Raw genomic sequence first — 20,919 nt, forward strand, 5'->3', positions numbered from 1 at the left:
TTAGACAAAAAAAAAAAAGACATTTCAAGGCAGGCGGATGCAGACACAAAGCTCTCATGGCAGGAGGTGGCATGCCTTCAGACACTGAGCGCTACACACAGCACACAAGAGTTAAGAGGGCACACTGAGTCACAAGGCTCTTCATTGTTAAGGTCAAATGCTCACAATGGGTTAAAAAGGCACTGCAAATCATACATGGTAAACTATTTGAATAATTAAGTGTATGATGCCAAACTGAGAGCATTAGAAAACTACAGGTTGTACTCAGCATGTTCAGCATCAGCATGTTTGTCCTGACACCTAACTAAAGTACCAAATGGGTGAACCCCACCTTTGCAATCATCCAGATCTTTGCTCTTCTGCCAACAAATGGTGCAGTTGGCCACAAACTTTGTAAACTGGACAAACTCTACCTGATCATCTGTTGTGAAACATGGCAGATTGTCATGCCTTTGTCCATTTTGAGGCTTTTGCCTGAAATTTGGATCATCTACCACTTGGTGTACATGAAGAGAATGGGCAAATAGGCCTCATACCTCTGGCCGTCCCCTATGTGGAAGAGGAGTGCTGGAAAGAGGTAGGATTAATTTCTTTTTATGCCCACTCTATTTAAAGCTGTTATGAACAAAGAAAGCCATAATTCTTCCATGCAACTCTCTCAATCAGCTCAAACGTAAATCTTAAACTCTAATATGTACTTTTAAGTAGAAGATTTGTTTTTTAAATTATTCTCCAATTAATATACAGTGGTTCATAACGTAAGATAAATTTTAAGAAAACCTACTTACTTGTAATCCTTGTTCTCCGTCATGGGCACCTTTATTGAATTCAATAACAGAAGAATGAATCTCTGCTTATGTGTCCATACCAGGACAATTTTAGTTCCAAATGAAATCAATCTTTAAGACGTACATGTCCTGTCATTTCAAATTCCACTTAGAATTAAAATGGGCTTAAACAAACAACTGGTCGACGCCTGTTTGAAAAAGGGAATGGTGCTAGATATCCCTCACTGTGCGGCCTTTTTTTGGGGGGTACCCAAGCTGTCAAGTGTTACTTTAAAGTGACTGTTAGGGTGAAAGTTATTTATCAGTAATGTCTTGGGATATACACTAATGTTGCACTTACCCGTAATGAACACATGCTCCCCTTAAGCACTCACCTCTCAAAGGAGCAAGGGTGAGCTGTCGAAGCTTACACCCAGAGGTGGTATAGAGCTAGAAACCCAGAAGAGAATGAGGAAGCTGGCTCTTTAAATGGTATACCAAAATGAGTATACCGTGCAGAGTTCAGGGGTTCCCTTACTAGTAGACAGGAGCTTGCTCTAGCAACCCCAAGGTTCTCTTTTAGGGGGTAGGGTGATCGAGCAGCCTTAGACATCTGCCAATCCATACACAGTCAATAAATGAGACAACTCGATAAGGAGAGCCACACCAATTTACAAAAAAAAAAACAAGTGTCTTTACATATATTTTGGCACCAGAATCAATATGATCAGGTAATTACATTTTGCAAGAGAAATACTTTCAGGTTTAAAACGTGCACTTTTCAGAAGCAGCAATATTATTCTACAGAGGTAAAACAAATACTTCGTAAGGGCAAAGTACAGAGACCGATGAGACCAATCTCCTGGAATTAAGGCAGGTATGGGGCAAGAACCAAGGCCACACCAGCAGTCCACACAAACAGGTCACACAGAAAGGCGCTGGGGCGCCCGAGTGCAAAGGTGCATCACCGCCTCTAATGCCTAATGTGTGTCAATGGGGATCGGTCCGGTTACCATGAGGCTGCAGGTTTGGACTGGGAGGCCACTAGGGGAGAACCAGTAAGAAGGCTCAACTCTCAAGATGCTTGGGAAGTGGGGACACCATAGGTCCTCTTCTCCACGGGCCAGGGGCGACAGGTGCAGAGATGTCTTGAGATATCAGGTTTTCTCCACTAAGAGCGCTCGCAGTTGGGGGGGGGGGCCTGCAGGAAGAGGCTGCAGGCGGCATCAGTGAGTTTATAGTGGGCAAGTCCAAGATGGGCTTTCTTCCTGGAGACCGGGGGACTATACTGGCATGGTTGGCAAACTTCAAGTGTTTGTTTTTTAGCAGTCCGGAATCCTCACAGTTCTCTTGGGGTGCCTGCAAGATGCAGGGATGCAGCTCTGCTGCTCCACAGGAGTTCCTGGGTCTTTGTTGCAAGCAGGCAGTCCTCCACCCCTCTTGGAGGATCAAGAGCTGCAGGACAAGATGACTTTGGCACAATTCAACGGGACAGGCTGGCAGAGCTGGGTCCAAGTCAGGTGCTTCTTCCTCAGTCCTTGCTTTTGCGGCTCATGATGTCCTCCTTCGTAGGTCTGAAGGAATCTGATTTCCTGGTGCCAGGGGCTCCCCTAATTACTGAATAAAGAGCTTTTAGGGGAGATTATGGTAGTAGGCAATGTGCTACTTACCCCTGGGGTCACAAAACTCCCTATATGACCACTTCCAGTGGGAAGTGGGCATAAACCTGTTCCAGAGTTCCTAGTTCTGCCATCATCAAGATGGCAGAATTTCAAAGGTTGTGTTCACATCAAACAGCACACCTTAGGGGTGGGACTGACCTGAGAGATGGGCACGCCTTTCTGCCTACTAATGTTTCAACTTGTCCCGGTACCAAATGGGCCCTGGGATTTGGGGGGGGTCGTCTGCATCTCCCCTTTGAGCAAAGTCAGATCAGCAGGGAGGTGGGCTTCTTTGAAGCCCCTGCCGGGGAATGCAGATTTGCGGGTCATCCTGTTGGGTGGGATGTGTAAACACCGCTCCCAGAGCAAGCATTTTTCCTGACCGCCCAAGAGCAAAGGCTCTCACCCTTGGGGGTCAGAAGCATTTCTGGTGTTGGCAGGCTGGCTAAATCTAGTCAGTCAGTCCACCAGGAGTTGGTAAGTTTTCAGGGGCCACCTCTAAGGTGCCCTCTGGGTGCATGTATTAATAAATACATCACTGGCATCAGTGGGGGTTTATTAATATGAGATGTTAGATACAAAACATCCCTATTTCCAGTGAAGCTATCACGTAGCTGGGGAACTTGTAGTGACCGGTGTCCAGCATATGTATTCAAAATGGCTTCTCTGTTCACTCACTACGTCGAAGTATCAACAAAGACATAGCAGGGGCACATCTGCTTGTACATATATGTCCTCACATGTAATATCATGTACCCTGCCTTAGGACTGTAAAGGCTGAAGTAGGGGTGGCTTACATATAAGGCATGCAGTGTTGGGGACATGGCACACAGGCTGTGTGCCATGTTGTGTTTTCACTTTTGACTACACCTAGACATGCAGACTGCAATGGCAGTCTGCATGTGTTAGGTGAGGGGTCCCTGAGCGTGGCACAATACATGCTGCAGCCTTTGGGGACCCTCTTTGGTACCCATGCCCTAGGTACCAGGGGTACCATATACTGGGGATTTACAGGGGTGCCAAAGGTATTGCAATTGGGGAACAAGTGTATAGTTTTAGGGAAAGCGATCTGGCACTGGGGTCCTGGACAGCAGGAACCCAGTGCACTTTCAGTCAAAATTCCAACAATTACCAGGCAAAACATGGTGGAGACCATGTCAAAAGGGGGCACTTTCCTACAGAGAAACACTATGGAAAGCAGTTAAGTGAATGTCCAGTCGGCTCTCAAGTTCTAGGACAAAAACTTTTTTTTATATAGGGAAGGAAAAAAAAATCACTTTAAACTAAGATGCACAATGCAGGGCAAAAGGATCTAGCATCACCTGAGCCACAGGACCAACCACAAATATTTGTATAGCTCTGACACTAGAGAAGATTATACCTCTGAGCATTATGATCAATGCTATCCAAAGAAGATGTTCAAGCTGCCTCTGGTCAGAATGAGGTGTTTTGATTCCATACTAAAAATGAGAGTTTGACTGACCGGATTAAGGCAGTGACATTGGAGCCACTTTGATCTAGCAACCTGACCTGTGGTAGTGGAAATTACTTAGATCTGTAACCTCTAAAATAGTTTATGATTTATTTTATTTTAAAAAGCCCCCTAAAAATACATACCAAAAATTCCAGGAGCCAAAAAAGAAAAATCATCACTAAACAAAGCCAGTGCTCAAAGAAAGTCAAAGGGTGTTTCGGGAGACACAGTAACCAATCAGTAGTACCAAGAAATTCGAATAGCAATTTGACAAATTCCTTCTAAGTTTCCAAGCAGAATGCTCTCTATGTACCTGCACTGCCCTCATCCTTTGGATCTAGTCATTAAGTAGGCCCAGTGGAAACTGCAGCATAAGGCCCTTCAGAGGAAAGCCAAAAGAGCCTCATGCACATTCCATGCAGCATCCCTGGAAGAAAGTGCGGCGTTTGCAGGCCAATTATAAAGACAATAGAGGTTTCACTGAAGAGCAGCATAAAACCTTGCTCTTAAAATGTGCCTGTCGTAATAACCCGGCATGGTCTTCAGCCTTTCAATAAGGAGATGGAGTATTTGCAGGACTCTTATAGGCAATTTTAACAAACTAGTTACTTACCCTCTGGAGCGCTCTTTCTGTCAGAAACTATCTAGCTGCAGATTGTTTACCTTTTGAATGTACCCCAAACATCAGACTTGATCTGCAAACTTTTCAGCAGTACTTCTGCACACTGGTAGGTAGCGCCGAGCGGCTCTGCACGAACGACGCTTCGCTCCGGAAATGTTGTGGAAAGCCTGTAAGGGGCACTCCGGCACGCTGATGTCAGTTGCTTTTGAGAGTGTCTGCGCCCCTAGATGCAGAGACTCAAATGCAGACTGGTGTAACCAGTGTGTAGATTCCTAGAACTGGGATCTTATTAAGGGACAGAGTCTAATCACAGAACAGGAACGATGGGCGTGTCGGTGAGAAATCTGAGGCTGGACAGGGTCTTTACCAGAAACAGCATTACTGAAGGTGAGTAACTTTTTCTTCTGATTGAGGTTTCTAGCCGCAGATGCCTCACCTTTTGAAAAGGTACCAAAGCGGTATCTAATTAGAGGTGGCCTGTGAATGCACTCAAACCCCCAAAATCCTGTGAAACCTAGCAGGCAACTTGTTTTGTGAAGATATGGCAGAACACCCACTTAGCTGCCTTGTATAGGTCTAGGATAGGACACCATTCGCTAATGCAATAGTAGCAGTTCTGACTCTGGTAGACTGAGCACACAGTACTTCCGAAAGCTGTTTTTTAGCCAATATGCAGTAGATCTTAATGCAGAGCACGGTACATCAGAGCACAATACTTTTCCTGCTCTAGCGGACCCCACAAGAGCTGATCATCCAACCGGTGTCCTTTGGTATGATCTATGTGAAACCTCAGTGCTCTCTCGGGGTCCACGGGATGGAGTCTCTCTACCTGCTTAGAGGTGTGAGACGGAGCACAGAATGCTGGTAGTGTGATGCACTGACTGTTGTAGAACAGCGTCACATCTTTTGGTAAGAAGGATGCTCATATCCACATAACCAGTTTGTCTGAGAAGGTTATGTGTGGCGGATTGACACTGAGAGCTTGAAGCTCACTCGCCCACCACGCAGATGTAATGGCGATGGGTAAAATTGTCTTGAGGGTCACAGTCCGCATGGGGTAGCTATGAAGTGACTCGAAGAAAGTGCACATTGGGAATGTGAGGACCAAATTAAGGTTCCACTGTGGCATCACAAAGGGGAAGGGAGGAAGCAGATGCTGTAACTCTTTAAAAAAAAAAAAAAACGCATACCAACTTGGAAACTTAAACAACGACGGCTGATCCAGCAATCGCAAAAAAGAAGAAAGAGCTGAAAGATATCTTTTAATAGTGCACAGAAGAAAGCCTTGTAGGACGATGGCAAACACAAATAAAAGATCAGTTAACTTTGTCTGTAATGGGTCTATCTGGCAAGTGCCCCATCAAGCCACAAATTGTCCCAACAAGAGGAGTGTAATTTTTTTTGTTGAGGGATGCCTGGCTGCCAAGATGACAAACCACCTCCAGAGTAAGGTTGAAAGTGTTAAACTGTTGCTGCTCAACCTTCATGCATGACTGCAGCAATTGGAACGGCCCATGTGCTCGAACCTGGACTTGTTGCTGCAACAGCAAATCCTCCTGGAGGGGCAGCCCGATCGGAGGACAGATGGTCAACCCAAGGAGTTCTGGATATTGTACTCTCAGTGCCCAGGCCAAAGCCACTAGTATGACTTGGGCCCAGTCTGTCCTGATCTTGAGAACTCTCAGCCCGAGAGGTATCGACAAAGAGCCATACAGGAGTACAGAGTTCTACTCAAGGTGCAACACGTCTCACAGCAAGAGACGTCTTGGCAACTCCAACATGCAGAAGTGCTCACATTGCACATTTCCACTGATGGCGAAGAGAGCGAGCTAAGGTTCTCCCGATTCACAGAGACACCTTGCTCCACTTCTGCATGCAACTGCCACTGATGGATCCCCCCCCAGGCATCCACAGCTGAGTTAATTTGCCCTAGAAATCAAAGAGCTTGTCAGGTGCTTCACCACCAGGAAGATCCCTTAGCGTTCCAGTCTTTCCAGAGATCCAGAGCCTCTTGGCACAGCTGTGGTGTTGTCTGTAAGCTAATGTCCCAGCCCTGCCCTTGCTGGATAAAAGGAAGTGGATGGAAGGTTGATACAGAGCCAGGACTCCACTGTAGAGCAGAGGCCTCTGATCTCCATCTCTCCCAGGTAGCCGCCCAAGCCCAGAAGTGACACATCAGTCACCACAGTCAGCTGTGGGAGGGGTAGGGAGAGAGGTCTGCTGCTGACCCATTCGCAGTCCAGCAACGATCACTGCAAATCTGGACGTGCTGTGCGAGGTCACCCTGAGGTTGACCAACTGAGACTCTAGATTCCACTACGGAGCCTGCATATGCCACCTGGCATGACCGACCAGCAGGGTGCAGGAGGAAATCAGTCTCAGCAGCTTCAGAGTCGACCTCACTGCCATCCAGGAGGAAGGCTGAGAGTTTGGGATCATAACCTGAAAGACCTGGACTTTCTTTAGCAGGAAAAAGCACAAACTATATCCAGAACGGCTCCAATGAAAGGCAGCACCTGGGGAGTCAGGTGTGACTTTGGCAAATTGATAGCTAACCCTGAAGATGACAGGAGACTCAGTGTAGTACGGAGGTGGTTGACAACTGCCAAGGGGTGGTCAGAAAGAAAGGAACTGACATCAGCGCACAGGAAAGGCACCTATCTAGCTTTATAGGTTCTGTACTTCATTTACAGAGCGGAACGGAGGCAGTGCGGAGTCAAACACTGAGCAGAGGTATTCCAGGATCCAGTCTGACACCAGGAGAATATTCCAAAGGTGAGGAATCTGCTGCTAGAAGTCTCTATTAGATACGATTCAGGGGAAGCCTCAGTTTCAAGTAACAAGGGCTCTGATAAGCTATAGCCACGCCATGTGTGTCTGCAAACTGCAATGGAGAAGAAATGGTTTCTTACCTGTAACTCCAGTTCTCTCGTAGGGGTATTTCCATGATAGTCATAAGCACTGAATAGTTCCGCGCGCCTGCGGGGACCCCGGAGCACTGTTGTGTAGTATATTCTTAAGTGCAATCATCAGCTCCTTGACAAAAAGGTCTGTGAAAAACACTTAAGAATAACAATGTGCAGCCTATGTGAACAGCTACACAGGCCAAATTGTTAGAAGAAAAAAACAGTTGTAGTGTAAATTTCACGTTTAAACCTCTATTTATTCTATAAATACATAAATAAATACATTCTCATATTTTATTTACACCTCTCATGAGAATAAAACAATGTAGGGCAGTGTAGCCCATAGGCTGCCATTATACAGAATGAAAATAGAGCTGTGCCTTTAAGAAAGTAAAGTCTTCCTGTTTCCCATCATGCACAGCAAAAGGCAGTTGCCTCAGTTCTTTTTTGGAGGCTATTAACCTGACATGAAGAAAAAACAAAACATTTGTTGGAGTACCAACCTCCATAATATTCATGTTCTATGTCAACTCCACCGGGGAGGAGGGAGGGTTGCTTATGACTATCATGGAAATACCCCTACGAGAGAACTGGAGTTACAGGTAAGAAACCATTTCTTCTCTCGTAGGGGATTTCCATGTATAGTCATAAGCACTGAATAGAGTAGCAAGCCCATCCCCATAACCGCGGTGGAGTCGACATAAGAATACTGAGAAAAACATGAATCATGCAAACAAATTCTTGAGCAAAGCCTGCCCAACCTGAGCATCTGCCCTAGCGTCTGTATCAAGGCAGTAATGCTTAGTAAAGGTATGGACCGACCTCCAAGTGGCAGCCTTGCATATTTCTGCCAAAGGGACATTTCTCATCAAGGCTACAGTAGCTGCTTTCCCTCTGGTAGAGTGGGCTTTTGGCCTACCACCAAGGGATTTGTTTGCTAACTGATAACATAACATTATACATGAAACAATCCACCTGGATAAAGATTGTTTAGATGTACCCAAACCTGTTCTGATTGGGCCATAGTTAATAAAAAGCTGTTGTGATTTTCGTAAGCTTTTTGTCCTGTCCAAGTAAAATTTCAATACTCTCTTTACATCCAGAGAGTGCAGAGTTCTCTCAGCAGGAGTAGCTGGATTCTGAAAGAAAGTCGGTAATGAAATTGTTTGGTTCACATGGAAGTCGGAGACTACCTTAGGTAAAAATTTTGGATGAGTTCTCATTACCACTTTTGCAGAATGAAAAACCGTGTAGGGTTCCTGAGCGCAAAGGGCCTGGATTTCGCTGACCCTACGCGCTGAAGTGATTGCCACCAGAAAAGCAGCTTTCCATGTGAGATGTTGCAGCGATGCCTTATGTATTGGCTCGAATGGCGGCAGCATCAGACGTGATAAGACAACGTTCAGTTCCCATGGAGGAGAAGGCTTTCTAATGGGGGGAAAAACCTTCTTTAAACCTTCTAGGAAATCCTTAATAATCGGAATCCGAAAAAAGGAAGTTTGTGAAGGACTCTTTCTGTATGCTGTGACAGCCGCCAAGTGAACTTTTATTGACGACAGTTGTAAGCCCGATTTTGCCAAACTTAACAAGTATGGCAGGATAGATTGTTCTCCACAGGAAACCGGGTCAATGTTGTTGTGTAAACACCAAATGCAGAATCTCTTCCACTTGCTTGCATAGGCTGATCGTGTGGAAGGGCGCTTTGCTTCCTTCAGAATTTCCATACAATCCTGAGGTAGGTTCAAGTGTCCATATTGCACTAGCTCAGGAGCCATGCTGCCAAACTCAACGATGAGGGGTTGGGATGAGATATCTGCCCTCTGAACTTCGTGAGAAGGTCCGGACGATATGGTAGCCTGATGTGTGGTTTGAGTGACCGGTGAAGAAGGTCTGGGAACCACCACTGGCGTGGCCACTCCGGAGCAATTAGGATCATTTTGGTCTGAACATTGGACAGCTTCTGGAGGACCGCCGGAATCAGGGGAAGCGGTGGAAAGGCGTAAAGAAATGCTCCTGACCAGCTTATCCACAGGGCATTCCCCAGTGTCCCTGGATGGTAATATCTGGAGGCGAAGTTTTGGCATTTTTTGTTTTCTGGGGTTGCGAATAGGTCTGTAGAGGGGGTACCCCAGAGTGCGAAAATGGAATGAACGACGTCGTCGTGTAGTACCCATTCGTGGTTCTCGTCCATTACCCGACTGAGGGCATCCGCTTGAACATTCTGGATGCCGGGCAGGTGAGTTGCCACTAGTGACAGGTTCCTGGCTAGAAGCCAATGCCAGATTGTCTGAGCCTCTCTGGATAAAATTCTGGACCTGGTGCCTCCTTGTTTGTTCACGTAGTACATAGTGGCCACGTTGTCTGTCTGGAGAAGGAGAGTTTCCGTTCTCAGAGAGGGAAGGAAGGCTTTGAGCGCAAGGTGGACTGCGCGAAGTTCCAGCAGGTTGATGTGATAGAGACTCTCTCTCTGTGACCACTCGCCTTGGACTCGAAGATGTTCCATGTGCGCCCCCCATCCGATCAGTGAAGCATCTGTTACGATGGTTTGAGATGGGGGCCGTTGTTGGAACGGAATCCCCACCAAGAGATTGCTGGGTAAACACCACCACTTGAGGGATTGTAGGGTGTGAGGAGAAAGAAGGACTTTGTTCTCCCAATCGTCCCTCAGTTGACACCACTGATCCTCCAGGTTTTCCTGCAATGGTCTCATATGGAGGCGAGCATTGGGAACCAGATGGATACAAGACGCCATCGAGCCCAGTAGAGAAGCTATTATTCTTGCAGTGGCTTGAGGTCTTTCCTGCAGTTGTTTGCACTTCTGGAGAATCGATAACCGTCGTTCCTCCGAAGGAAACACCTTTCCTAGCCTGGTATCTACAATGGCCCCTAAGTAATGCAACCTCTGAACAGGTGTTGCTGTAGATTTCAGGAGATTGACTTGAAGACCAAGTTTTTGCAGCAGTTGTAGAGTCCATTCGAAATGTTGCTGTGTCTCGAGACAACTGGAGGCCTTTATGAGCCAATCGTCTAGATAGGGGTAGACGAATATTCGCTGTTTCCTCAAGTGGGCGGCTACTACCGCCATGCATTTGGAAAAAGTTCTTGGCGCTGATTTTAGGCCGAAAGGTAGAACTGCAAATTGGTAATGGCGTTTTCCGACAGTGAACCTTAGGAATTTTCGATGTTTCTTGGTTACTGGGATGTGAAAGTAAGCGTCGCAAAGATCTATCGCACATAGCCAGTCGCCCTGACGTAGATGTGGATAAATTTGGTGTAAGGCTAACATCCTGAATTTTTCTTTGCGAATCCATTTGTTTGCTGTCCTCAGATCTAAGATGGGACGAAACTCTTGTTTGTCTTTTTTCGGTACAAGGAAATATCTCGAATAAATCCCCTTCCCTTGCTGGCTGATGGGAACGGGTTCTATGGCTCTTTTTTGCAATAGGATATTGACCTCTAACTGTAGAGCTTCGAGATGGCGGTTGGCTGTTTTGGGTGGAACAGATGGTGGAGGACTGGTGAATCTGAGAGCGTAACCATGTCTCACAATATTCAATACCCAGGCGTCTGTTGTGATGCGTAGCCACTCGTCCAGATGATTTGAGATACTTCCCCCTACCGGAGTGGATAACGGAGGAGGGGGAAGCAAAGATTCAGGGCTTAGACGTGGGAGCCTGTCGAGTTGCCTGAGTTTGAGGTGTTGAACGACCCCTTGTCGACCTTCGCTGAGTAGAGAAACCCCTTTGATACTGCTGTTGTTGCTGTTGCTGGGGGCGCGAAGACATCCAGTGTGGCGACTGATACCGGTGGGTGAAAAGTCGTCGTTGATATGGCCGGAAAACCTTTCTTTGTTCTTTCGGTCTTTCCATCCCTACCGCTTTCAAGGTATCTAGTTCAGCTTTCATTCTAGCCATCTCGTCATCGGCATGAGAACCGAACAAGGTGGAGCCCGAGAAAGGCAGGTTTTGTATTCTCTGCTGCGCTTCAGGTTTGAGTGATGTAAGTCTCAACCATGCATGCCTTCTGAGCGCTATCCCGTGTGCATAATTGTGTGCGGATAGCACCGAAGAGTCAGCTGCAGCACTTATAATTTGGTTAGACACCATGGATCCCTCACCCACGACCTCCAGGAAATCTTCCCTTTTATCCTTAGGAAGATGTTCCGCAAACTGTATTAAAGAGTCCCAGAGGGCACGATCGTACCGCCCTAATAACGCAGTAGCGCTGGCTGCCTTCATCGTGACGGCTGCAGTAGAGCATACTTTTCGTCCTGCAGCATCTATCTTTCTGCTCTCTTTATCTGGAGGTGAAGAAGAAGATGGTGAGGTTGAATGCAGTTTCTTTGCCGCTACTATGACCACCGAATCAGGAACTGGGTCCGACCTCAAGAATAGAGGATCTTGTTCTGGTGGACGATATTTTTTAATAAGTCTGGAAGGAGCAGACTTTGTTGCGGCCGGTGCAAGGAAAATATCCATTGCTGGTTCAAGGAGACCTGGAACCAGTGGAAGCAAAGGTCTGGAAGATGTCCTGTGATGCAAGGTCTCGAAGATCACTGACGTCGATGGGGCAGGTACCGCCAGCGGGATGTTCAGCTTGGTTGCCCCTCGTACTAAGACCTCCTGGAACGTATTCACATCATCTATGGGGGACACTCTCGGGGACGGTGAGTCCGATAGGGTTGGAGAGTAGTCCCGTGTAGACGAAGAAGAACGCCTGTGATGTGAATGCTGAGATCTCTGTGGGTCATGACGGTGTCGAGAGGAAGAAGAGCGTCTAGAGGAATGTCCCGAACGTCTTACAGACCGCGTTGGAGTCCTCAAAACAGACTCTACAGGCGGAGCCGGAAGAGGCGCCGTAGGTGTTACCGGCGTCTGTGGCAATGGTGATTGTCGAGGAGAGAGTTGTGGAGACGCTGGAAGGAGGATGATTGAAGCCGAGGATTCTGAGGTTGTATAAACCCTCCTAGGTCTTTTTGATTGTCTCGACGTCGACACACTCCTCGACGTCGAAGTACGGTGACGGCGAGTGTCCTTCGCCGTCGATTCTTCTCGCCGTTGAGAATCTCTCGACGACGACCCTCGACGTCGCCGTGATGACGGTGAACGTCTACGACGTCGAGCACCCCTCGACGTTGATCGATCTCGCCGTTTCGACGGCGAACCGGATTCAGATCTCCTCGACGTGGAACGTCCTCGCCGTGTCGACGGTGACCCAGATCTCGACGGCGAAAGTCCACGCCGTCTCGACGGCGAAATCGTCGTCGACGGCGAGCGATGTCTCTTTCTCGCCGGCGAACCACTCCTCGACGGCGAGCATGTTGGCGCCGTTCCTTGCCTCGACGTCGACGCCCTCGACGTCGTCGGAGACCTGTGCCGTTTTTGAGCCGGTCTGGTCGGAGTTATAGAGGAACCAGTGTGAGCCCTGGTAGAAGACTGACCTTCTCCTCGCTCTGTGGTAGAATGACCACTTTTCCTCCTGTCCTCTTTCGCCTGGAGTCGGATCTTCTCCCTGTCACGAAGGGTCCTTCTGGAGAAGGTTTTGCAGATGTCACACGACTCCGGTTTGTGGCTGGATGGAAGGCAAATTATGCAGACCCGATGTGGATCTGTTTTGGCCTTTTTTCTGCCACAAGAAGGACATTTGTCAAACAGTGAAGGCATTTCTGAAGTAGAAAAACCTCAAAATTCTGTCAGAATCTAACAGAAAAAAGCAGAAAATTATCACTCAATGTTAAAAACGTCGAGTGAAAATGAAATTCAAAAGATTTTAAATGAATTTCTGTCACAAAAGGATTTTGTGAGGTAGAGCTCAATGCTTCAGGGTCCTGTCAGAAAGGAGCCGGAAAAAAGAACTGAGGCAACTGCCTTTTGCTGTGCATGATGGGAAACAGGAAGACTTTACTTTCTTAAAGGCACAGCTCTATTTTCATTCTGTATAATGGCAGCCTATGGGCTACACTGCCCTACATTGTTTTATTCTCATGAGAGGTGTAAATAAAATATGAGAATGTATTTATTTATGTATTTATAGAATAAATAGAGGTTTAAACGTGAAATTTACACTACAACTGTTTTTTTCTTCTAACAATTTGGCCTGTGTAGCTGTTCACATAGGCTGCACATTGTTATTCTTAAGTGTTTTTCACAGACCTTTTTGTCAAGGAGCTGATGATTGCACTTAAGAATATACTACACAACAGTGCTCCGGGGTCCCCGCAGGCGCGCGGAACTATTCAGTGCTTATGACTATACATGGAAATCCCCTACGAGAGAAGCCATGTTGAAAACAAGTCACTCTACACCAAGAGGGCAAAAAAAGTTACGGCAGAGCTCTAGAGGAAATACCTCCAGAGAGGTGGAAATACCGCAGTGAGGACCAGCTGTCATACCAAGGAAAGAAGATACTAAACAATGATCAATCCGGAAGATTTGCCCCACACAAAAATGAAGAGAGAGGTGCAACTAAGCAGCCAGCTCTTCTAAATATTAAAAGCAATCCGCTCATCCTTCTGAAACTTTGCAAGCTCTTTACGACAATCAATAGAACTTATTTGCTAAACAATATCAATAAGAAAGATCACAGAATATAAGCCTCACTGCAGACGTATACACAAACGTCAGGCAGCAGCTACCAGCCAAGAGAAAGTTATGTACAAGTGCAAAACCAATTCAATGCCCCATGCGAAGGAGCCCTCGATTTCTGTCTGCAACTGAAAGCCTCTTTATCATCATGCCTCCCTGGAATAGGGGACAACTCCACCATCTTGAAAGACAGCCGTTATCATTACCCTCAAAGGCCAGATGGTTTTCTTCTAATTATTTACTAGACTCAACGATCAGCTAATCACATCACTGAAAGCTGCACTGCTTGATGTACACGATACCCTTCACGCCTGGATGATAATGCAGAAGCAAAGTGTGGGGGGTCTCATGCATAGCAACCACATGGATGAAATCATTCCATTGAGAGCACTGACAATGTCGCAACAGAGCTGCATACATGTACAAACATGAAGGATTGAGGGAGCCTTGAAGACTCATTCCCCTCATGTTTTAATCCATACATCTCACATTAGCAGAAATATTTCTCACTCCTAGAGGAACGAAAGCTTTAAGTCTAACATGGATAGCTCACCATGCATCAAATAAATAAGGGAAACCAAACTGTCCAGATTTTAAAATGCAAGGACTGAAATCGTTCAGACTGTTGACAAACATTCATATTCATCTTGCCCACCTCCAAGGGACCTTCTGAGATAAGAGTTACTAAAGACAGAAATTAAGGACTCCTCTTTGACATCATGCTGTCCTTCGTGCCTCAAGTAGGCAAAGTCAACCAGGTCACAAAACAACCAGGATTTCTTCTAAGGTATTCAAAATTCTATTTCGCTTATCTGGGCAATCAATGCACCAATATTAGATAACACACAGAATTAATAAAAGAGTGAATAAATACAACATTATTACAGAATTATTTAAACAGAACCACTGATGGTGAAGAAGGGCTTACCATCCCTCCGATTTAAAATAAAATTGATAACTGGTCCTTTTTTTTTTAGAACCGACTTCGAAGTTCTCTGTTAAATGCCTGGAGGTTTCAGAGTATAATGTCTTCAGCCCTTAATCACCAAGTGCCATCCTGCTGCATGGCCAGTATTCTACATCAGCAAAACTGTATTTATTTTTGCCCTGTGCTCCTTTATCTCATTTCCTCTCAACCACGACTCTCAATAATACCCATCACCTAGCAAGCGCTGTGAAGCAGCTACTGTTGTGTTTGGTGCTGCACAAGAAAGAAAATTATTTAAAAAAATCACAATGACATCAGAATTTTAAAATTCAAAAAAATTCTTTCAGGTTTGTGCCCTCCAAGGTGACTGAGGCCTCAACGTCAAAAAAGTAGGGTATTACCAACAGCAAATTCACCCTCTTGCGACATCAAATAGAACTTGATGGTGAAAGCTGCTAGCATGTCAACACCACATTAGCCGTGAAATGGGGGGAGGGGAGGGGGGTAGGATCTTTATTAGACTAGAAACAAAATAGTTACATGTTGGAATTGTTTTGTAGCTGGAAGATTTTTCTGGTTATATGAAGATATGAGCCCTGTATCTGCCATCTTGCGATCTTTTACTTCCCCCCCTTTGGCAACTTTCTTTTTCTCCCCCTTTGGAAACTTGATGTCCTTCTTGGATTCCTGTTTAGAAAACCTAACTCTTCACAACTCTCTTTTATTTATGCTGCACCTCATTTTTTGGGGAAGTGGAAGGGTCACATGTGAATCCAGAATTTTTTTTAAGCTGCAAACCTACTCCTATTGTTAAATAAACATTTCATTTTGCAGCACATATCTTTTCTGGATCCACATGCTGTGCACTGATGTTGTAGTGAAATCCTTCCTTTTTTTCTGGAGGTTCCGTTGGGATGAACCTGTACGTACAAATACTTTAGCACCTTTTCACTCACTTTTGCTTCCTTGTTGACCTAGGAATAGCCACACAATGTTTTGTGAATGTATGCGTGGATGACCAAGTGACTGCTATTCATATGCCATTGGTAGATACGTTTGCTAAAAAGGCATGGGTGGCTCCTTTTTTTTATTTATGGAATGGGCTTTAGGCTTTGCTTCCAGTTACCCACCAGCCTTTGCGTCACATTTGGATTGCTGGACTAACCGTTGTGCAAGGGTGGCATTTGTTACTGTTGATCCTTCTTTACTATTGAAAAGGAAAAAGCATTTACGTCCTTTCCTGATTTCATATGTTCTTTCCTTAGTATGGAGGGCTCTTCCGGTCTCGGTTTAGGTTCTTGGAAAAAACACAGTAGCTCAAATGAAACTGCAATATGGCCTTTGCTAGCAAGTGTGGGTTGGTTCACACGACCACCCTACCCTTGTGTATTTGAAGGAAAAAGTTTGTTGAACTCCGCTTAGTGATGTGAATTTAGAATTAGGTTTTTAAAGTTAAAAACTTTGGTTCTATTTTATGAAGTGGTCCAACAGATTCCTTCTTTAGTTGCGTTGGACTAGGTTTAGGTGCCGCATAGATATCTGTGCAGATATGGGTGGGGCTATTCTCTTTGCTCCCTCTAGTAATCTTTTGATGACTGGTGTGGTTAAAAAAAAAGAAAAAGTCTGCTTGTAGATCCCCTTAAGTAGATCATCATCATTGCCAAGTAACAGGTGGTGTGGGATATCTCTTGTGCTTGTGGATCATGGCTATGTGCAGGTAGGGGTCTTTGGGGTTTATTGATGCCATGTAATCATTCTTCCACAGCCACAGAATGACCTCCTGGAGTGTTGTCATTTTGAACTGTTGGGATTTTATGAACCAGTTTAAAAAGCAAAGGTTCAGAATAGGACGGAGAGACTTGTCCAGCTTTGGCATTAGGAAATACACTGAGTAAATTCCATGGTTGATCTTTGTAGACTTTACCTTTTCTATTGCTCGTTTTTTGACAGAGTGCCTCTATTTCCTCTTGCAGTCACAACAGTTTTTCTCTCGTATGTGATTTTTTTCTTTGGTTGTACACTTGGAGGCATTTTTAAGAGTTCTAAGCAGTAACAATGCTGCAGGATGCTGAGAATGTATTTGTCGGACGTGATGTCTGTCCACTCCTGGAAAAATCCCCCCCAATTCTGCCCTTATACTGGTGTTAGGTGTGTGGGGATGGGGTGGCGATCTCGTAGAAAGTAATTTGCTCAAAGAGCCTGCCCATCTGGGAGGCTGAAGTAGTGTTGTGGGAAACTGCCATTGCTGCAGCGCTGCCTCCTGTGTCGGGCTGTGCCGGGCTCCGGCTTGCAGATACGACTGCAGGTTTGAAGTTTGGAAACTTTCCCTTCCGGAGAGCTTATCTCTTTTTGCGGGTGTCCACGGAACTGCAGTGCCCTCATGGTCTTTCCTGTGTTATTGTATTTTTTGATTTTCTGGAGTGTCCTGTCTACTAAAGTCCCTGATAGATGCTCTTCAGTGAATGGGGCATTAATGATGTTTGCTTGCACCTTGTGTTTAAATCCTGGCACCAACATCCAGGTGTGTTTTCTGAGGGTTGGCCCAATGGTCATTTGGTTACTTGAATATCTGCGGCACCCAACGCGGATTTCAAGCAAATATTGGGAATAATGTTTCATTACTCTATCACCACTGTTGTCCTTTTTTGGTACTGTTCAGGGAGGTGTTTCATTAGTTCTTGGATTTCTTCCCATGGTTGGTGTGCATTGCAGTTCAAGAGGACATTTGAATTTGCAATTCTCCATTGCGTTGCAGTCCCTCTTTCGATCTTTCTGCCCACCATCTCAACCTGTCCGCTCTCCTTTTCAGGAGGTGGCTTTGCCAATGTGTGGGTGTTGGCCGTTTTTTGGCAGTGGCTACAGTGATGAAGTCCACAGTCTTGCTGCCTTTGATGTACAAGTGATCCTTTTATTATCCATCCTTGCAGTTACAGTTTTAGCTGTTCCCAGCTCTATGAAAGCTTCGTTTGCCTGGTTTAAGATGAAGCTTTGCAGCAAAACGAGATACTGGCTCTGCTCTGAGTAGGCAAAAGGGTTTCCAACAGCAAACTGGCCTTTTGTCACTCTAGTTGTACCTCTGTTTGTTCATGGCTCTCTTCTCCACCAAATTGTACATAATGATGTGACATGGTGGGGATGGCCTCAACCGGTATGAATCAATGTCCTCTTCCCGTGAATCAGCCTTGAGGTCTTGTGAACACTACTTTCCACATCCTAGAACATCCCTTTTTTCCTAAATGTCCTCTTCCTCAAAGAATATTTCTTCTTGTTTTTGTTCTGGGGCACAGACATGGGAGGTGGCTCAAATTCACCAATATTTTCTTCCTCCTCCTCAAGTCCTTTCCCGAAGTGGCTTTGAAGGAATTTTAAACACTTTGAGGGGTGTCTCGAAATTTCTCCTTCTGAAGGATAGCTGCCAATTTGTCCTCTCAGTGCCTTTTTGCGTTTCAACTTCAAGCATCCTTTCTTCAGTGCTGAGTGAGGTCAAAAGTTTTTTCTTTGTGTTTGAGGCATCTTGCCTCACTTCCTTTGCCCTCCCTCAATCCTGATCGCTTTTTGGCATCAAGACTTTGTCTGAGGAACGCCTCTTTTGCTGAATCTTTAGGGTTCCTCTGTCTTCAACTTCCTTTTGGATGCTTCCAAACCCAACACTGTAACAGTAGAAAAACAATCTGAAGATGGTGACCACGCACAAGGGCCTCCGGGGTGCACGTCTGTTGTCACTGGTGGCAAGGACATGTCACCAAAACCAAATGGGAACAGACTCCCAGTACCCAAAAAGGAAAAAAAAAGGGGGGCGGGTGTGAGAGTGAAGGGATAAGAAAAGATTCACATGAATTCAATTAAACAGGAAATCTCTATAAAGGTGACAGGATAAGCTTCTTAAGTAAGCCAAGGTAAACCCAGAGGCATTTACAGTACTTTTTTTGAGCTTATAAGGCATCTCTAGGTACATATTCCAATCCTCAAGAGCATGACTGTCAGTAAGGTGATTAAAGGCTAACACATGCTCATAAATTCAAAACATTTCCCCGCCACAAGACAAATATTCAAAGAGCCCAGTGACAAATATTCAAACAGCCTGCTACGTTGGCTTAGGAAAATTCTGCTGAAAAAAAAAGATGCACCACACCTCAACAAAACAGTTTCAAAGAGGTACGTGTTCCAAAGCAAAAATACTTCAAAATCTACATTGAAAAAAAAATTGTGAAAAGATGGAAAGGGAAACGCCTGGTGCTCAGGTGACTCTGGCTCACCAAGCAGAAAACAGATGAGCTGACTTGGATGTCATTATGGGCCCTGGTACAGCCTGTGCCAGTGACTCTCAGGCCCTTTTAAACACATTTTCTTTAGGTCTGGCATTAGCCAACCCATTGGGATTTTACTAAAATGATTTTATAAACATATATATATATATATATATACACACATATACATATATACATTATTATTCTTATGAAGGTTGGACATGTATCATCTCATCAGACCCACCATTACTCATATGAACTTTCAGATTTTTATAAGCCTGCATACAGTGTTGATGCCGTTTTTTGTAAGTGAACTTAACATAATGTACTTTTACTTTTTAATTCCCTTTTATCTGTTCATGTTTCCTTTTTCTTCTAAGGAATAGCTCAAAGCTATGGAAGAAAAGCAATTTTAAAAAGAGGCAACCACAAATAAAACATTAACTAATTCTGAAAACTAATAATGTTCCCTTGCTGCACACTATGCTTGCAGATGCATCTTTGAGGAATAAATATCTCAAATATTTTAACTTCATGCACATGTTTTGCAAATGCGATCTGACACAACAAGGTATTGGCGGTTTGCACAAAAAACAGAATTATGGAGCCTTCTGCGCCCTTATTTTGAAGAAGGTTAACAGTATGTAAATTATGTTTTTAGTTAGGCTACGAAGAGCATATCAATGGCGTTTGGAAAACTTTCCTCACCCTGGTTAGCTGATGCTGTAGCCACAGGTGGCCTCCCACGCACCTGCGTCTGCGGTGTCACTGTGGCTGTGGTGGTGGTCACTGCTCGGGTTACTGGAGCACTTGGCAATGCTACAGTCTTACCCTCTGGCTTCTGTCCATAGGGCACTGGCAGAAACAAGCTGCAGAGCAGGGAAGAAATGAATTCATCACAGTAGTGCAAAAAATCAACAAAAAGGAAAAGAAAAGTTCTGACTAATAGGAGTCTTCATCAAAATCATAAGCATTAAAATATTCCTATATAGCTGCAGGTTCATGTGACATTTTTACAAAGTGCAAGCCATATTACTGTGACACTAATAAATGCAAAATAATACTGCAGGCCAAAGGCCAATTTTCCAAATATGCATTATTCTTTTGAAAAATAAACATCCAGTCAACGTTAAACTATGTAACAGTAGAACATGTATGAAACACTGCAGGATACATCTTAACCTTGATTTCCACAACAATCATCTAAGGCAAACAATGGCACTCCGCTCTACTACGAAACCAGCAGCCTCTATATCCCGTTTTTATATGATTTCATAGAAAATTATATCTCGGAATACTATTATTGAAGGTGAGACTTGACTGTATTCATCATAAAGCCTTGACTGGGTAGGTTTATGGTGGGCTGAGTGTGGGAAAGACCAATGCCTGTTTGCGCTCCTCATAAGCCAGTCGTTCAAGTAAGGGTGCTTGCGATGACACTTCTTCCGTGATGAGCGGCTACAAAGGCAAGGCGTTTTGTAAACACCCTTGGGGCCATAGTGACCACGAAAGGCAGTATCTTGACCGAAAATGCGGACCAATTACCACCAACCGCAGGAAGCATCGGTGTCCAGAGTACACATGTGAAAGGATATATTCTTCAGATTGACAGCGCTCATGAAGTTGCCTTACTGCATCAGAGAAATGACATCTTGTACAGTGACCACATGTAGGAAGCTGGCTCTTTATACCGTGGACCAAAATAGGATACACTGTGCAAAGAGTCCAGT

General features: G+C 45.1%; 1 protein-coding gene across 8 annotated transcripts in view; it reads right to left on the reverse strand.

Moving 5' to 3' along the window:
- The window catches only part of EP400 (E1A binding protein p400), a 601,391-nt gene that overhangs the window by 386,716 nt on the left and 193,756 nt on the right, over positions 1–20,919 (reverse strand). For all 8 annotated transcript variants that reach the window (XM_069215336.1, XM_069215331.1, XM_069215335.1 and 5 more), the window contains exon 22: positions 19,898–20,058. In XM_069215336.1, the coding sequence (XP_069071437.1) occupies positions 19,898–20,058 (161 nt within the window). The remainder of the gene's footprint in view (positions 1–19,897; positions 20,059–20,919) is intronic.

This window comes from Pleurodeles waltl, chromosome 11, assembly GCF_031143425.1.
Source record: "Pleurodeles waltl isolate 20211129_DDA chromosome 11, aPleWal1.hap1.20221129, whole genome shotgun sequence".
In the NCBI taxonomy this organism is placed as follows: Eukaryota; Metazoa; Chordata; class Amphibia; order Caudata; family Salamandridae; genus Pleurodeles; species Pleurodeles waltl.